This window comes from Enhydra lutris, unplaced genomic scaffold, assembly GCF_002288905.1.
Source record: "Enhydra lutris kenyoni isolate GAN:26980312 unplaced genomic scaffold, ASM228890v2 scaffoldscaffold87, whole genome shotgun sequence".
NCBI lineage: Eukaryota > Metazoa > Chordata > Mammalia > Carnivora > Mustelidae > Enhydra > Enhydra lutris.
In genome coordinates, this window is record NW_019154171.1 from 2,637,645 (window position 1) to 2,658,000 (window position 20,356).

General features: G+C 36.7%; 1 protein-coding gene across 3 annotated transcripts in view; it reads left to right on the forward strand.

The window, feature by feature from the left end:
* LOC111161915 (gamma-aminobutyric acid type A receptor beta3 subunit) overlaps window positions 1-20,356 on the forward strand; it is a 220,488-nt gene that overhangs the window by 190,886 nt on the left and 9,246 nt on the right. For all 3 annotated transcript variants that reach the window (XM_022525990.1, XM_022525989.1, XM_022525991.1), the window contains exon 7: window positions 14,302-14,454. In XM_022525990.1, coding sequence (XP_022381698.1) covers window positions 14,302-14,454 — 153 coding nt within the window. The remainder of the gene's footprint in view (window positions 1-14,301; window positions 14,455-20,356) is intronic.

The window sequence follows — 20,356 nt, forward strand, 5'->3', positions numbered from 1 at the left end:
CATTTTTCTGCATGTGGCTGTCCAATTTCCCCAACACCATTTATTGAAGAGGCTGTCTTTTTTCCATTGGACATTCTTTCCTGCTTTGTCGAAGATGAGTTGACCATAGAGTTGAGGGTCTATTTCTGGGCTCTCTATTCTGTTCCATTGATCTATGTGTCTGTTTTTGTGCCAGTACCATGCTGTCTTGATGATGACAGCTTTGTAATAGAGCTTGAAGTCCGGAATTGTGATGCCACCAACTTTGGCTTTCTTTTTCAATATTCCTTTGGCTATTCGAGGTCTTTTCTGGTTCCATATAAATTTTAGGATTATTTGTTCCATTTCTTTGAAAAAAATGGATGGTACTTTGATAGGAATTGCATTAAATGTGTAGATTGCTTTAGGTAGCATAGACATTTTCACAATATTTATTCTTCCAATCCAGGAGCATGGAACATTTTTCCATTTCTTTGTGTCTTCCTCAATTTCTTTCATGAGAATTTATAGTTTTCTGTGTATAGATTCTTAGTCTCTTTGGTTAGGTTTATTCCTAGTTATCTTATAGTTTTGGGTGCAATTGTAACTGGGATTGACTCCTTAATTTCTCTTTCTTCTGTCTTGTTGTTGGTGTAGAGCAATGCAACTGATTTCTGTGCATTGATTTTATATCCTGACACTTTACTGAATTCCTGTACAAGTTCTAGCAGTTTTGGAGTGGAGTCTTTTGGGTTTTCCACATATAGTATCATATCATCTGCGAAGAGTGATAGTTTGACTTCTTCTTTACCAATTTGGATGCCTTTAATTTCCTTTTGTTGTCTGATTGCTGAGGCTAGGACTTCTAGTACTATGTTGAATAGCAGTGGTGATAACGGACATCCCTGCCGTGTTCCTGACCTTAGCGGAAAAGCTTTCAGTTTTTCTCCATTGAGAATGATATTTGCGGTGGGTTTTTCATAGATGGCTTTGATAATATTGAGGTATGTGCCCTCTATCCCTACACTTTGAAGAGTTTTGATCAGGAAGGGATGCTGTACTTTGTCAAATGCTTTTTCAGCATCTATGGAGAGTATCAGATGGTTCTTGTTCTTTCTTTTATTAATGTGTTGTATCACATTGATTTGCGGATGTTGAACCAACCTTGCAGCCCTGGAATAAATCCCACTTGGTCGTGGTGTATAATCCTTTTAATGTACTGTTGAATCCTATTGGCTAGTATTTTGGCGAGAATTTTCGCATCTGTGTTCATCAAGGATATTGGTCTGTAGTTCTCTTTTTTGATGGGATCCTTGTCTGGTTTTGGGATCAAGGTGATGCTGGCCTCATAAAATGAGTTTGGACGTTTTCCTTCCATTTCTATTTTTTGGAACAGTTTCAGGAGAATAGGAATTAGTTCTTCTTTAAATGTTTGGTAGAATTCCCCCGGGAAGCCATCTGGCCCTGGGCTTTTGTTTGTTTGGAGATTTTTGATGACTGTTTCAATCTCCTTACTGGTTATGGGTCTGTTCAGGCTTTCTATTTCTTCCTGGTTCAGTTGTGGTAGTTTATATGTCTCTAGGAATGCATCCATTTCTTCCAGATTGTCAAATTTGTTGGCGTAGAGTTGCTCATAGTATGTTCTTATAATTGTCTGTATTTCTTTGGTGTTCGTTGTGATCTCTCCTCTTTCATTCATGATTTTATTTATTTGGGTCCTTTCTCTTTTCTTTTTGAGAAGTCTGGCTAGGGGTTTATCAATCTTATTAATTCTTTCAAAGAACCAGCTCCTAGTTTCATTGATTTGTTCTATTGTTTTTTTGGTTTCTATTTCATTGATTTCTGCTCTGATCTTTATGATTTCTCTTCTCCTGCTGGGTTTAGGGTTTCTTTCTTGTTCTTTCTCCAGATCCTTTAGGTGTAGGGTTAGGTTGTGTACCTGAGACCTTTCTTATTTCTTGAGAAAGGCTTGTACCGCTATATATTTTCCTCTCAGGACTGCCTTTGTTGTGTCCCACAGATTCTGAACCGTTGTGTTTTCATTATCATTTGTTTCCATGAATTTTTTCAATTCTTCTTTAATTTCCTGGTTGACCCCTTCATTCTTTAGAAGGATGCTGTTTAGTCTCCATGTATTTGGGTTCTTTCCAAATTTCCTCTTGTGACTGAGTTCTAGCTTCAGAGCATTGTGGTCTGAAAATATGCAGGGAATGATCCCAATCTTTTGATACTTGTTGAGCCCTGATTTAGGACCAAGAATGTGATCTATTCTGGAGAATGTTCCATGTGCACTAGAGAAGAATGTATATTCTGTTGCTTTGGGATGAAATGTTCTGAATATATCTGTGATGTCCATCTGGTCCAGTGTGTCATTTAAGGCCTTTATTTCCTTGTTGATCTTTTGCTTGGATGGTCTGTCCATTTCAGTGAGGGGAGTGTTAAATCCCCTACTATTATTGTATTATTGTCGATGTGTTTCTTTGATTTTGTTATTAATTGGCTTATATAGTTGGCTGCTCCCACGTTAGGGGCATAGATATTTAAAATTGTTAGATCTTCTTGTTGGACAGATCCTTTGAGTATGATATAGTGTCCTTCCTCATCTCTTATTATAGTCTTTGGCTTAAAATCTAATTGATCTGATATAAGGATTGCCACTCCTGCTTTCTTCTGATGTCCATTAGCATGGTAAATTCTTTTCCACCCCCTCACTTTAAACCTGCAGGTGTCTTCGGGTTTAAGATGAGTTTCTTATAGGCAACATATAGATGGGTTTTGTTTTTTTATCCATTCTGATACCCTGTGTCTTTTGATTGGGGCATTTAGCCCATTAACATTCAGGGTAAGTATTGAGAGATATGAATTTAGTGCCATTGTATTGCCTGTAAGGTGACTGTTATCGTATTTTGTCTCTGTTTCTTTCGATCTACTACTTTTAGTGTCTCTCTTTGCTTAGAGGACCCCTTTCAATATTTCCTGTAGAGCTGGTTTGGTATTTACAAATTCTTTCAGTTTTTGTTTGTCCTGGAAGCTTTTAATCTCTCCTCCTATTTTCAATGATAGCCTAGCTGGATATAGTATTCTTGGCTGCATGTTTTTCTCGTTTAGTACTCTGAATATATCATGCCAGCTCTTTCTGGCCTGCCAGGTCTCTGTGGATAAGTCTGCTGCCAATCTAATATTTTTACCATTGTACGTTACAGACTTCTTTTCCCGGGCTGCTTTCAGGATCTTCTCTTTGTCACTAAGACTTGTAAATTTTACTATTAGGTGACGGGGTGTGGACCTATTCTTATTGATTTTGAGGGGGGTTCTCTGAATCTCCTGGATTTTGATGCTTGTTCCCTTTGCCATATTGGGGAAATTCTCTCCAATAATTCTCTCCAATATACCTTCTGCTCCCCTCTCTGTTTCCTCTTCTTCTGGAATCCCAATTATTCTATGTTGTTTCGTCTTATGGTGTCACTTATCTCTCGAATTCTCCCCTCGTGGTCCAGTAGCTGTTTGTCCCTCTTTTGCTCAGCTTCTTTATTCTCTGTCATTTGGTCTTCTATATCGCTAATTCTTTCTTCTGCCTCATTTATCCTAGCAGTGAGAGCCTCCATTTTTTATTGCACCTCATTAATAGCTTTTTTGATTTCAACTTGGTTAGATTTTAGTTCTTTTATTTCTCCAGAAAGGGCTTTTATATCTCCCGAGAGGGTTGCTTTAATATCTTCCATGCCTTTTTCGAGCCCGGCTAGAACCTTGAGAATCGTCATTCTGAACTCTAGATGTGACATATTACCAATGTCTGTATTGATTAGGTCCCTAGCCTTTGGTACTGCCTCTTGTTCTTTTTTTTGTGGTGAATTTTTCCGCCTTGTCATTTTGTCCAGATAAGAGTATATGAAGGAGCAAGTCAAATACTAAAAGGGTGGCAACAACCCCAGGAAAATATGCTTTCAGAAAGTGGTTGATTTTCTGTTTCTAGAGTTGTTGTTCTTCTTCTCTTCAATCTCCCGTTGGATTTGTAGGTGTTTGCAATCTTTAGATAAGCTATCTAGCTGATCTCCCGCTACCTGAAGTAGTCTCAGCCTGCTACTTCTCCGCCATCTTGACTCCTCCTCTACATATTATAATTTTATGCACATTTACAACCCTGTATAATGCTATTATTGTTGTTAAATGTTCACTTAGATATAATTATAAATGTCCTCTTTTCTTTGTTATTCATTCTTTCTTTTATCTCCAAGTCACACTGCCCAAATAACTTTTTTTTTCCTGAAAAACATTTTAAAAATATTTTCTTTAGTCTGAGTCTCTTGGTCACACATTTCTTTTAGTTTTTTTTTTTTAATTGTTTATGACCTTATGTCATATATTCTTGTATGATGGTTCTAGAAATTCAGGTTGGCATTTCTTTTTCTGCTTGAAAATAGTATTTCATCGTGTCTGGCTTCCACTCTTTCTATCGAGAAGACTCTTATTGATCTAGTTGATGCTTTCAAATTAATCTGTTTTTCTTTTCTTTCTAGGAAATTTTTATGGGTTTTTTTTCCACCTTTTTTTTTTTAATTTCATTGGTATTTATGATGTACCAAGATACTGTTTTCTCTGTAACTGGAGGTTGTAGATCTTCCTGATTCTTTGGCTTGAGGTCTCCTAACACTTCTGGAGCACCCTCAGCCATTGCCTTTGCCCTATTCTCTCCTCCATTTTTCTTCTAGGATTCCAATTTTAATTATAATTTTACAACTCCAACGTTGGATTTCCCCCCATATCATCTGTATATCTCCCTTTCCCTTTTGGAAGTTTTCATTTTATTTTCTCTTCATGATTCACTCTGGAATTTTCTTCTCACTTATCTTTCAGTCCAACAGTTTTCTCTTTGTTTATGTTTAATCGGTTATTACTATCCATGGGGAAATTGTGGACATAATTCCAAGTGTATGATGATGTCCTCTTTCCTCAGAGAGGATCTATGCTTACCTCTGTCAGGCAGCTAGAGACATTAACAATCCAGGACAGGTAATTCTGAGTTCAGATCCTGTCCTTGTGTATGTGTTATTCCTTCTGGTTTACCTTTGTTTCTTGGACAGAGCTCTTTGGAATCCCTATTTGATGTTCTCTGTCCCTAGTATCTCTCTTTTAGTCCATGACTCTGTCAAATGTCCTGCTTAGCTTCTCATTTTCCCTTCTAAAAGTACATGTTTCAGCTACCTGAAATGTGGCTCACCTCTCTCAGTTTCTTTTTTCTCCCAGATCTTGGCCAAGATTTTCACTGGCTTGCTATTTCTTCAGTGTCTTCAGGGAGATGTATTTAAATTTTGTCCATTTTCTTCTAGTTGTTTCCAGTGGAAGTGTTACCTATTCTACAGTAATTAAATACCATTGTTTGTTTGGTTTTTTTCCTACCCCTCTTTATTTTTTCAGGAAAAAAGTACACTTGTTTCAATATTTAATTCTTACTTAGTTTGGACTATTAATACATGAGAGTAAAAGAGAAAAAATTAGGATACACTTTTCAGTCACATTTTGGAAAATATAATTCTGTATTTTTCCAATAACATTATATAGAGGAAACACTCACCCAAGTCCTTTAAAGCTGAAAGGAGATCTGAGCTCTTGTTTGTAACAATAAAAAACTGTGAGAAAAAAAAATAATAAGCAAAGCACTTAAATAGCAGTTGGTAAGGGAATCAGGTTAAAAGAAACATTGCATTAAATTGATTTCAATAAATATATCCAGCTAATAATCAAAGAGCTCCTTAAATATCACTCAGCACTGAATCACCAGATTGAGACTTCATCTTTTGTATTGGTCTTGAATGTATATTCTGCTGACAGGCAAAATTTGGGATGTATTTTTTTTTTTTTTTGTCAGATCTGAAATTTACTTCTAACTTTTTGTTTTGTATGAGCTAAAAGACTGAAACTTTTGTTAGATACATGAAAAACACATCACTTAATATGTTGCTTTAACTACCTGATGTTTTTATTTCTCTTCCCTTTTTTTCCTGGGGTACATTTGGACTGATATCTTCTGGCTTTATTTTAAAATACTTCTGCCAAGATTAGAAGAAAGAAAAAGAGAAGGATCCCAAATTGAATGATAATGAAACATTTCTGTTAAGATATGTGAATTTTCTATCTTTCAAAAATCAATTTTCAAAATACTATTTTGCTTTTCATTAATCATTATGACAAATTACAAGTGTTTTTAAAGTCTGCATGTCACACTTTTAATACATTCATTTAATTTTCTCTAAAGTCCATTTGTGAACTCCATGCTTTAGTAAACTAAATTCCTGTGATCAAGTAATTTCCATTGGGTCCATAAATAACATCTACTATAGGTCTAGAGAAAGTATTATATGAAATGTTAAAAGAAGGAATTATCATCTTTATCTTATTTATAATTTAACCTTAAATTCTACAGACAAATTTCCATTCTTTTTCCCCATTTATTTTTGTTAGAAGGATCCTAAGAGACAATTCATCTGTGTTTCCTAGCCAGACGCTAATCCTTCATCCAAAATTGTGGGCCCAGAGCAAGCTTACTCTCAGTGCTAAATGAGAGCTTAGCTATCACATATTGTTGTTACGAAATCATTTTCCTTTAAGGGCTCCTGACCTATGAAACATGTCCTCCTACAGAAGCCAGATTTCTTCAGAAATTCATTGCCCCACATCTCCTTTGTAAAAATAATTCTTGACTACCTTTATCTTCTGGAATTATATTTAAACCTCTAGTACAAATTTTTTTAAAAATGCTCAATGGTAAAAACTCTTAGATTATAGAATCCTGAACACAGAATGCATCATAGAGGAAGAAAAGGAAATGAAGAAGCAACATGTGTTTATTAAATGTGTATTTTGGGCCAGGTGGTATGTTTTTTACCTGATATTAATTAAGCCATTTAATTTCCAGTAAAATATACATAGTAGGTATTCTATTTTCTTTATAACAGATTTACCAAAGTACAATTTAGATACATACAGTTCATCCATTTAAATTATACAATTCAGTAGTTTTAGTGTATTTAGATAGTTGTATAATCATGACTGTTCAGTTTTAGAACATTTTTATCAACCCAAAAAGAAACCCTATACCCACCAGCAGACACTCCCCATTTCCCCCAACACACTTCCCCTAACCTGGGCAATCACTAATCTAATTTCTGCTTCTGTGTATTTGCCTATTCTACGTACTTTATATAAATAGAATCATATACTACGTAATCCTTTTGTGATTGGCTTCTTTCATTTAACGTGATGTTTTCAAGGTTCATCCATGTTGTGTCATATATCAACATTTCATTTCTTTTTATTGCTGAATAACAGTCCATTGTATGAATATATCATATTTCATTTAATCTTTCATCAGTTGATGAACACTGAGCTGTTTCCACCTTCGGGGTACTAAGAATAAGGTTGTTCTGAATATTCACGTACAAGCTTTTCTGTACATAAGTTTTCATTTCTCATAGCCAATTCATTAGGATTGGAATTGATGGATCATATGGTAATTAGCTAAGTTTAACTCTTTTAAAGAATTGCCATACTCTTTTCCAAAGTGATGTCACCATTTGATATTCCCACATATTCCCACAAGAAGTACATGAAGATCCTAATTTCTCCACATCCTCACCAACACTTGTTATTGTTTTTTAAAAAATTAAAATATAGTTGACACACAATGTTACATTAATTTCAGGTGCAGAACATAGTGATTCCACAGCTCAATACATTATAATATGCTCACCACATGTGTAGCTACCATCTGTCACCGTACAACTGTTTCAATACCATTGACTATATTTCCTATGCTGAACCTTTCATCCCCACTATTTATTCATCCCATAACTGGGAGCCTGTATCTCTCACTCCCCTTCATCCATTTTGCCCATTCACCACATTTTCCCCCTCTGGCAACCACCAGTTTGTTTTCTGTATTTATGGATCTGTTTCTGCACTGTTTATTTGTTTATTCATTTTTTTTTTAAGATTTTACTTATTCATTTGAGAGAGAGAGAGCATGAGCCGCGGAGAGAGGTAGAGGGAGAAGCACACTCCCTGCTGATCCAAGAGCCCAATGTGGGGTTCAATCCCAGGTCCATATCACAGCCCAAGGCAAAAGCAGACGCTTAACCAACTGAGCCAACAAAATACCACATCTAAGTGAAATCATACAGTATTTGTTTTTCTTTGTCTGACTTATTTCACTTGGCATAATACCATCTAAGTCCATCCATGTTGTCACAAATGGGAAGATCTTTTTTTTTTTAAGATTTTATTTATTTATTTGACAGAGAGAGAGACAGCAAGAGGAGTGGGAGAGGGAGAAACAGGCCCCCCACCAAGCAGGGAGCTGGATGTGGGGCTCAATCCCAGGACCCTGGGATCATGACCTGTTGAAGGCAGACGCTTAATGACTGAGCCACCCAGGTGCCCCAAGATTTATTATTTTTTATTGCTGGGTAATATTCTAGTGTATGTATAAACCATGTCTTCTTTATCCATTCATCTATCAAAGGACATTTAGGTTACTTTCATAATTTGGTCATTGTAAATAATCTTGCACAGGGGTTCATATATCTTTTTGAATTAATATTTTTGTATTCTTTGGGTAAATGCTGAGTAGTGGAATCACCAAATAGTATAGTATTTCTGTATCTATCTTTTTGATTGTAGACATCCTAGTGTGAAGTGGTATCTCATTGTGGTTTTGATTTGCCTTTCCCCTAATAAGTAATAATATGTTTTTATATTCTTATTGGACACTTTCCTCTTTGGAGAAATGTTTATTCAAGTCCTTTGTCCATTTTTAAGTTGGATTGTATTTTTTTATAAACCTTCTTTATATATTCTAGACACGAGATCCATATCAGATATATGATTTGCAAATATTTTCTTCCATTCTGCGTGTCATCTTTTTATTTCCTTGATGGTTTCTTTTGCAGATTAATAGTCTATAATTCTGATGAAGTATAACATCTTTTTTTTTTCACTTGTGATATTCTTGCCTTATTTCAGTACAAGAAAACTAAGGGTCTAATAAGACAGTCTAATAGGACTATTCTAATAGGAATAGTCCAAACAAACCATGAGGCTGAAACTAGATCCTTTAGACACCCCCACTCTTTGCTCCATAGTCATGTGATACAACATTCTGGTTTTATTGTGGAGACTCAGAAGAAGAATCATTGCCTATTGAAACAACCTGAAAACAATTTTTTTGAGCTCCAGTCCTATTTTTCTTCTTTCTTTCCTTCCTATTTCATATATATCCTTCCCTTCATGGGTTTTTTTGAACATAAAATAATTAAGGGGACTCATAATGAGAACAAGAGAATTACTAACTCTATTTTGAATTATAACATGAAAAAGTAGATTATAAATGAATGAGACAGCATGTTGAGAAAGACCATGCTGATGAAAACCCAAGAGCATCACTGAGAGCTCACAAAGCTTCTCAATCAATGGAGGGAGAGCCCCTCACGGTGGCCACCTTAAAGAGGGAGAGGCACATGTGTATAGGTCAGCTCTGCTGCAGTTGCTAAAATAGTTTATTACTTTATGGACACATTTGAGTGGATCTCTCTCTCCACAAAGGTGACACGATACTCTGTCCACATTTTTTATGAGTTCCTCAGCAATATTAATGCTTTAGAGAGCAATATTAATTTAGGCTAGATTAAATATCCAGAGCCTTGTTTTTGGCATAACTTTAGGTGCATCTAGGGAGAAAAGGTTGAGATCAGCATCTTCAATAGATAATTTTGCCAAGGAATTGGAACAATGCACTTGTGTTCAGGGACTGTTCCTCTGTCTGTTGGCTCAGCACCTACTGGGAACCTGACCACATCTGCATTGGCACACAGGCTTTAGGGCTTCTGTGCCTTTCTGTTGTAACTTTTAAGCTTCTATTGCTGTTTTGAAGGCTATATCTTGATGTAGCTGACTCACTACTTCTCAACTTTATTAACCACTAGCTATGATCATGTGGGGAATTTTCCCATAGATACAGCATACATCATGGCATTTGCCCTGCAGTGTAAGGACTTTATCTAATAGAGCTACACAAAACTTCTGTGTGTTCTTTAGGATGCATATCAAATGGCAGAGGTCTTGGCCTAGAACATGTCTCAACACCTTTGAGAATTCTTGTGTTTATTAACACTCTGAGGTCTCTTTCTCATGGCATATTGAAAGGCTTTTCTTCATTTGGCCCAGTCTTGAAGGCTTTTCTGCTTCCTTGCTTGAAAAAAAAGAAAATTATTCAACCAGGAATAGTGTCTCACTTCAGATGCCATGAAACCTCTCTTGTATGACCAAATCTCATGCTCTAAAATATTTTTGTATCTCCACCATGGTTCCTACCTCTGTTTTACCAAGGTCAGTCTGTATGGGCCTGACATGAATTAATTGGGGCTAGTTGAGAATGTAGACTCTCTTCTTTTTCATCTGTGTTGTCTATTCTATTCACCATTCCCAAGTCTAGAATTATGAAACTAGAATGGATGGGGCATATGGTGAATGCCTAAAAGTTGTTTTGATTTGAAGTGACACTTCAATTTCAATAAGTAGAATATATTTACTGAACAAATACATAAGAAAATGGTATGTTTCTTAATTTTCTAAGTTCAGTATTGTGAATTCTGTGTTATTCTAAGTTCTGTGTTATATCTTGGCAAATTTTCAGAGATTATGAATTCTGTGTTATTCTAAGTTCTGTGTTATATCTTGGCAAATTTTCAGAGATTCAGGTTTTTTGGAAATCAGATTAGTATTTCTTTCCTTGAGATCTTCTGAATGTTTGACTATGTATTCATGTCATTGGCCTCCATGTTATAGAGGACAAGAATTCCCAACAGCCTCAGTCATACTTCATTACTTAGGTATAGATATTTGCCTCTGATGGGAATGGTTTTCCTGAAGACAGTATACTTCGGGAAATATCAAGAAAGTTGACTTGAAAATGGAAAGTTGAGGAACATGGTAGATTAAATTTTTACTCAAAAAATATTTGCTGCTCTCCCCTGGGAGGGGACTAAACTGTTCTCCAGTGACATAAAGATTACTGTAAGGCAAGGAAATGTGAGGCCCGTTGAGTGTAACACTTCTCTCACAATATCCAGCAGTGCTCCAGATACAGAACTAAGCAGATATGTAACACAAGAAAAAAATCCTTATTGTCTGCTACAGAGATCTGGGGATCCTTTTGTTACTGCAACAGAAGCCAACCTATCATAATGGATACGGAAACTATTGTTTAATTATAGTGGCTATAGTGAGACATATCTGAAACAAGAGAAGCAAATGACAAGTGATAAGTAAAGCATGAGATTGTCATGAAATTGAAAACTAAGAGCCAACACTGAAGTTACTTCAATAAAGATATTGAAGTTGCTATGACATTTCAAACTAAGATTCAATAAAGGTATTGAATGTTTTGAGTATTACACTTGCTAGAAAGTCATGCAAATAAACCAAAGGCTTCTATTTTCATGCATACAAATGTATTTGTTGGTAACCTATGATAGTTCAGAAATTTACATAAGCATCACAGTATATGAAAAATACATCAATTCACAAACTCTGCCTTGGGGACTGTACAACTGATTAAGGAAGATCTTACCTTGCTAAATAGTAATAATTTTAATGAAAAAGAAAATGACTCAGGAAGGTAATGACTTTCATTTGGAGGAAAGAAGAAAGGACTCATAGAAGATACGGCATTTGACCAAGACTTTGGAGTATGGAGAAGGAAGGGCATTTCATAAGGAGGGAAAAGTGTGTGTGAATCAGAAGGGGCAGGAAATATGGACAATTATTTTGAGGCAGTGAGGACATTCTTTGGGCTAGAAAATCATCTGCTTAATGAAGAGATATAGTGGAAGCTGAAGTTAATCTGGGAAACATTTTGGAGAAAATAAATTCCCACATGCGTGTTTGGACCTTCATAGAAAGCAGTGAATTATAGAAGATTTGGAGTATGGGTTGACAGCGAGTTCCAGGCTGTGCTTCAGGAATGTGTGGATATAGCTTAGGGCCAAGGATTTGGAGATGGGAAAGCCTACAATGAGGTTCTGAGCCAGCTCAATGGCACATTATGCCAATGAGCCATATATACATTGTTTTATAACAATAATAGAATCTATCAAACCTGTGTCAATGGAAGCTTTATTCCATTGATGGAATTGGGAGGATTGGTAGGCTGTTTGTGGAATAAAAATCAATGTACATGTACACTTCATACCGAACACTGAAAAAATTCCAACCTTAAAAGTAGGTTTGTGGTTAAGCTTCTATTGTGAACTTACCTAAGCCTTAACAACAAGTTTTTAAAATAACAAGGAAAAAAGTGGAATGGATAAATTCTATATATAAAAAATTAAAGTATTTATATGTCCCCCACTCAAATCCATTATAAGTTTTAAAGCAAACAACTGAGAAAATGCTTGTAGACAATAAACACAAAGGCTGGTATCAAAAGAACTTAAATGAATAAGTGAAAACAATAAGAGGAACAAAAAAATGAGAAAAATGAATAAATAGTATAATCAGATTATTTATGAGCTTAAAAGCAGAGGAAAGACATTTAGGAAGTATGCAGTTAAAGAAAGTGATTGGAAAGGACAATTTTTCCCAAAGAAATTAGCAAAAGTTATTTTTAAGAAATATTATGGAACATTGTAGTGTTTACAAGGTGAAATAGACAGTTTTATAAAGTTCTTATAGTAGTGTGTAAACTGATATGATTCTTTGGCAAAGTAATTTGGCAGTAAGTGTCAGAAGCCTAAACATTGGCCCAGCAATTCCTCTTTTGGCATATCCATCCTAAGGAAGTAAGTCCAAATACAGAAAAAGGACTCTACACAGGGATAATCTTAAGAATATTATTTATAGTTTTGTAAAAATGGAAATAACCTAAATTTGTAGCATTCAGGAAAATGTATTTATAAACTAGAGTACATATGTATATATTTGAAGCAAAATTTGGAAGATTTTTAAATTGTATTTACAAATAATTTGAAATAAGTATGAAAATGTTTGTGCTCTGATGACAGTATGCAATATGCATTTGATCAGAGAGCTATGTAAAAGAAATTCTACAAGCACACAAAAACGACTGGAGGAAACTTTACAAATCATCAGCCTTTAGGTGCTAAGTCTCTTAGATGACTTCTTTTCTCCTTTATATAATTCTGGCTGAAAATAGTTGATGCCAAAGTAGAAGCCTGGAGATAAAAGTCTTCATCTTTGACATAGAATTAATAGTCATATGAGTAAATCAGGCATCTAAAGAAAAGAATATGGTGACAAAAACAGAAGACATGGAATGAAATCTGGAAGATGCATATACTTGGGTGCAGGAGGAGAATAGGAGCTTGTCAGCCTTGGAGTAGAAGGAGGTCATGAGAAACAAGGTACAGCAATCTCAGGAAAGGAGGACCATCCATCAGTGAGTATGGGAGGGAAAGAGGCAAGGAAGTTGGTGATTAGAGAAGGTCATTGGGTTTTCACTGGTTGACCTGCCAGCAGCTTCATTAGAATTTAGATCAGGAGCTAGGAGGTTTGGTTCTGATAAAGTGGACAGGAGGAAATGGAGCCTACCCTTGCTTTGTTCTAAGAAAAGCAAAATAAAACAGAGAAGGCAAATTTAAGACAAAATGCAGTACAATCAGTGGGCAATTTTCTTACTCTGTGATGGTGGAGTTCCAAAAGTGTACTAAGTAGGACTCATAGATCAGATTAGCACTAGAATTCACTTACAAGAAAGTGGGCAAGGTGCTTCTCAGAGGCCCTCCTTAATGCCTTGTCTGTGGTCAGAGGAGAGCATCTCAGTGTAGACTGTTACCTTCTATAAGACTGGACCTTCTTCTGTGACTCTCCAGCTCTCAGGGTAGCCCGGAGTTGTCTTTAGATGAGGATCAGTAATTTAAGTATCTGTGTATGGTGTTGCTCTAGGTGGATGGAGGGAACAACTGGTAAAAGCCATTTTTCCCAATAAAACCTTGAGCCAAATCTCACCTATTTAAATGGAGAAGAGAATAGTCATTAATTAAATAATCAACAAGATACATGGCATGATTCTGTATTCTAAACTAAAAACTTCCCCAAAGTTTTCCCAGGGATAGTTCTCAGCTGAATGCTTGGCTTTAGAAGAATATCCTCATTATTCTCTTATAGACTAAAACAGACTTCCCTCCCAATTCTTCTATAGAAGCAAATTGCATGGGCCACCTCGTGGTTCATGGGCTTTTCAAATGCATGTTGTTGAATCATGGAGGTCAAAGCAAACTCTTTTGCTTGCCATGTCTTTTCTCCAGTGTAATCTTTGTCTGTTTACCATAGGTGCCTATCCTCGGCTCTCACTGAGCTTTCGGTTGAAGAGAAACATTGGATACTTCATTCTCCAGACTTACATGCCCTCTATACTAATTACGATTCTTTCATGGGTGTCCTTCTGGATCAATTATGATGCATCTGCGGCTAGAGTTGCCCTTGGTATGTGCTATTTTTAAATGATATCTAAAATGTAAAGTAACTGTATCATTACAGTATTAAGGAAATTCAGAGGCTATAGTTCAACTACAATTTTTTGACATCATGACACCAGTCTTGCCCATACAGTCACTTTTTATCTGGAAACAATAATTTCATGCATGATTCCCTTGATGTGTTAATTTAATTATAATGCTCCAATGTGAATTTTCATGCCCATGAAAGCGAAAATATGCTTGCCAAATATTTGCATAATAAAACTATTTTGACACTAATTTTAAAGCAAGGATTAACATCTCTTGTTCAAAATTGTTCTATGGCCCAGAAAGAAGACTGGATTAATTGGACATTCATCTTTTTTAAGTCAGAAAAATAGTCAAATATTATAGCATGTAATTGGAATTACACAATTTAATGGGCATTTAAATATGTGATTAGATTCTGAGTGATTCTCAAGGCTCTAGTGATCTGTAGTGGCCACTGGTTATTTGGCAACTGGATTATTAGCTGATGTACAGTATATTTTATAGGTTCCAATAATATTTCTAAGATTTTTTAAATTATTAAAGGAAAGCTTATATTTTCAAAAACATTATTCTCTATTCAGCTAATTATTATGAAGCTGCATGGACAAAATAATTATTTAAATACATTTTAGAAAATATAGAGCTGAAGAGCAATTTTCCCTACATTCTTTCTCTCATAGGGTTGGGCTCAATTCCTGAAAGCAAAATTATCAAATAATATTTTTAAAAATTGATAGAAAATAATTATCAATGCATTTGCTGGTAAATTAGCTTACAGAGTACCATAAGAATTCAGGGTTCCAGTTATCCCTCTTTCTTCCTTGTTTTTTTTTTTGTTTGTTTGTTTGTTTTTGTTCTTTCATCTTTTTCCAGGACTTCCAATTGATTGACACTGTTTTCCCTAGGAAAATGTGTGTGCATGTGTGTATGTGGATGTCTGGTTTAGACTCACAGAGTTACAGTTGAGATTAGATTAACACATAGGAAATCAGGTAACTAATCCCAAAAGTGTTAGGTGAATAATAACCTAGTTTGAGAAGAAGAAAGTATCAGAAAACTAAAAGCGTTATATTATTATGTATTCTTAATGGGTATGATAAGAAAAACATCCCTTCAGAAGATCTCCAGGATTTTTCAATGGCCTGCAGAGGTTTATCCTGTAGCAATAGTCCTTTCTGTAAGTTCCCCCTCCTCCTTTTTTTTTTTTTTTTTAATGCTACTAGATTACTCTTTGTTAAATTATTTTCTTTTCCTCTCCCCGGAAAAGTCAGACCTAAAATGTGTTTGGAGGGACAGATCTAAATTTTGTAGACCTGTTAGCTTATACAATTTCAGAGTCTCTCTTTAGGAAAGAGAATATAAAATAGACAAACATAAAATTACAGGATCCCACCCAAAGCCTGGATGGGGACAATGCAAGTAGAAACCTAAAGCTAAAGCTTCTTGAGTTTCACATTGAATTGGCCTTGGAGAATTTGTCATTATTGAGATAATTAGGGAAATATAAGTACCAGAGAACTAATTATCTGGCATCAATAGGACTGAGGTGTACTGAAAATGTGAATTTCTAAGTTTTCTAGATATACACGCTCTATAGCTCCTTAATGGTAAGACACTGTCTTCCACAATATTAAATAATCTATCTGAAGTGAGCTATTGTCAACCCAGCCTCATTACAGTAAGTGAAAGTAGATTCCACTTTTTCTAACAGAACAGCATTATGATTATAAACCTAAATCATCCTGTTACGGCTTTGCTAGGACAAAGGAATGGTCTGCCCAGAGTTGCTAAGGCTTCACCACTGGAAGAGTGCCAGGTTCTGACTGATGTCACAAGTCTGGGAGGCGGATGTGAGTACAGAGACAGAAGTGAATGGGCATTTGCCAGTGTCAGGATGAACCTGAGGCCTGGGGGTCTGGAAGGCAAGTGTGACCCTAGGGACACAGCGTCTGAGCAGACTACAGTCCAACAGGTCCTGCTCTCAGGGTAGGATACCAGCATGCTCACTCCCTATGTCCCACCTTCTGCCTATGGAGAACAGGGTTTCTGAGCCTGGGTCTGCAGGGATTGGGACATACCACAAGGTCACCTCTAATAATTTAAGGAAAGTATATCATAGAGTCATGAACACTGAAGAACAACACAATAATCATTAAGTTGAAATTTGCCAAATACTCAGGTGCCAGGTTCTCTGCAAGGCCATTAATGGGGTTACCTTATCTGCTCTGCAGAACATCCATAGCACAATAAGCAATGTTATTGTTCCCATTTTACAGAGCAGGAAAATTAGGTACAGAGAAGCTACATAACTGGTACAAAGTCATATGACATTAATCCTGTTAGTCTGACTCCAGGGTTCTCCCCCCTAACCACTACAGGTGATTCCTATGGTATTAATAGACAGTACACACAGAGTGTTCTTGTCTGTTACATTGTAAAAAACAATGATTAAAAAGAAAAAAAAAGCAAAGCAAGAACTATTATTAATTATTATTATTGCGAGATCCCTCAGAATCTTTAAAATGCTAATGTGCTCTGTGCCTTTTTAAGAAGATATGGCCATGGTTTGGGGGACTTTAATTGGAGAAAATCCTCCTCCCACAGTTCCATTCCACCTGTCTTGTCTTGTACCTCACCTTTTAATTGTTTTGAGTGCTGTTACCAGCATCCTGAACGGCTGCACCATGATGAATGTACCTCATTTCTAAATGAGTCTTAGAGTTACAGATCCGTGCAGAGGGGTGTTCAACAAAGATATCCACGGAATGCCCTCTCTGGCTCAGGGCTATGTTGGACATGCAGTTGTCTGGAGTTCTCTCTCTATTGAGAAGGGAAATGCTGGTCCTTTGCAAAGCTGTGTTGCACTGCTGTTCTGTACACCTCGGAGTTTTATGTTTCTACTGATCAGGGGCTGACTCGCAGATCTGTTGAATTGCTAGTGTTACAAGTCATCAGGCTGCAAAGTAGGGATTTGGATGGGCTTCCTTCAGGCGCCTGGGTGACTCAGTCGTTTGGCTCAGGTCATAATCCCAAAATCCTGGGATTGAGCCCCGAATCGGGTCCCCTGCTCCATGGGAAGCCTGCTTCTCCCTTTCCCACTCCCCCTGCTTGTGTTCTCTCTCTTCTCTCACTGTGTCTCTCTCTGTCAAATAAATAAATAAAATCTAAAAAAAAAAAAAAAGAAGAAGAAGAAGAAGAACAACTGGATGGTCTTCCTCAAAACCCTGAAGTGAATAGTACTGGTCCTTTTAAAAGGGAAAATTTAGACTAAAATAATTCAGTCCACATAATTTTGATCACAAAGAAGAGAAATAAAATATCTTTTGATTAAATGATGCAAATTATATTTTTATTTCATAACTTTATAAATGCGGTTTTTCAAATATAATATTTTATTAGCATAATCTAAATGAGAAATAATTTGAGACTAACAATTAGTAGAAGGACTGAACAGCTTGATCAGTGTACAAAGAACATGGAAAGCACCATACTGCAGTTGGATAGGTCCCCTTAGAGAGCAGAAGTTCAAAGCAAGGTTGTGGCTGTAGGTCTCTTGCCAGAAAACCAGAAGCTCCTGAATAATTTCTCTTTCTTTAATGATAATAATAAATACCATTATTTGTCGTTACCATTTGTTAACATATCACCAGTGGTTTTCAGGCATCACATTTAAAGTTCACAACAGCTCTAGACAGTGGTGTGGACCCATCAAGTCTCAGGCCATGCTGCTGGGAAGCGATAGAGCTAAGCTTTTGGCCTGGGCCCTGTGGCTGGACCATCCAAGTCTATGAATCATTATTGTCCACCACCACCCACAATATCTAGATAGAAAGCAAAATTATACAAAGAATTAATAAATTCACTGGCCTTTTAAACTAAGAGCTAATATGAGCCCAAACAGAGCACTCATCCCAAAACCATACTATTAAGAGACTCCTCGAGCCTGAGTTTAGGTGCCTGAGCCAGGTTGCTGTCCCATTTTCCTCAGGGCTGCTTTTCCCAGGCTGAGTGCCTGTGACATGTGCTGGCTCTTCCTATCCCTGTGTTCTTTCAGCCCATTTCCCAGGACATCCACTGAAGCCTGTGTCATGCATGTCCACTCAAAATAGTCAACTAGAAAGCCACAAGAGCCAACTGGAGAGAACCAAAGCATTCATGTTTTCCAAATATGTTTGGAAGGGAAAAAAGTTGTGACAGCAAAATTACAAAATTTTTGAATAATGGTGAAAACATCTAATTTTGGACAGTTTGCATGGTTTCACATTTATTTGTAAACTGTAATCATCCCATTGCCATTTTTCAAATTTTAAAAGTCCCCAGGTGCACATTAATGTGACTTTAAAGGGGAACCTTAAAATATTCTGACATATTCAATTTCCATATATTCCATAAGCTCTCATGGTTTGCAGTACACACAAAAATAGTTTCTCAGTGCCTCAATTCCTTCCTCTACTTTTCATAGCAGTTTAGATGTGGGTGGAAGGAAAGCATGTGCTAGTGACAGAAGACTGGGCTTTATTCCTTGCCCTCCAGATGGTCTGAGCAAGTAGAGATCTATGGTCTGGAGGTTGTCTCTGTGAGACACAGAGTCTAAGGATGCTTACCTCCAACGATGGGATGGGAATCTGGAGGACATCAAACTAAGATGCTTTATAAATACAAATCCTCACTGGAGAGTTGGGTGGGATCTGGGGCCTTAGAGAAGTGCCTTTGGTGGAATCATATGTAGAGGCAGTCTGAGCTCTGCCCTATATCTTGGGAACACTGACCTCTCTGTCCTGCCCTGTCCCCTGGCCTCAGTGACATCATATTTTTCAGGTTGCTGTGACTGAGGGATCATGGCTAAAGCTCTCACTTTCAGAAGTCTCCTTTTTGAAGGAAGACCTGACATAGCAATGAGGAGGAAGTGTTTCTCTCCACTGGGTCCTAGAAGACACAGGGATAATTGCATTCAGTGCACCAGTTGAACAGATAGAAAAGAGATGACCCTTTGGAGTGGTCTTGCTTCCTTGAAACTTCTTAATATTTTAAGGGAGAGCAAGTCTGTTGTAATATTTACTATCCACCAAGAAGTGAGCAATCCATATATTTCCTGCATGTGTGACTTCACTCAGTTCATCAAACTCTAGTCATGTCACTGCCATGTTCCCTCCTCTCTGTGGCTTCAGATTATCCAATATGGGATATTTGTATTGGAAAAAAAAAGTCCATTACTATGGTATAATTGCAAAATATGGTCCTTACAATGTTTTTAGAGACTGGACTTAGCTCTGTTATGGAAACAGAAAGTATTCATATACTACTATCTAGAGAACTCAACATTATGACATTTTAAAAAAAGTTGGGCAGTATCTAGTCTATTCCCCCAGAGTATGGCAAGATTCTATAGTTTGAATAAAATTGTTAGCCCTTCATCATGCATGTTCTGAAAAGCTTGTATAGACTCTTAGTTGAGGAGGGAAAGGACTCTGTGAGATCATCTGTCCTTGATAACTTCCCTGAAATTCTCCTTTCTTTTTGAGCTCAGGACTGAATCATGTCCGCTCTCAATTTTAAAAATCATTGCCTCATTCCCCTTTTTCATAGAGTACTGTGGTAAGAATTGTTTTCTTCTGATGAGCAGACTCACTGAGCCCTCATTAATGGCCATAGATGACCCTCTTCTTTGAGTCTTCATAGATTCATTCTTCTTGGAAGCTTCTCATCCAGACACACTGTGCTTTATATTAATTTCTGGGATCATTTTCATTTTTTCCAGCTTTCTTAAAAAGCACATTCTCCTCAGTTTTCTCCATTCTCTCTCTGAGCCAGGTGCCATGGAGTGGTGCCCCACAGGGAACAGAGATGTCAGCTTCCTGACCTGAGCTGTGACCTGCTGC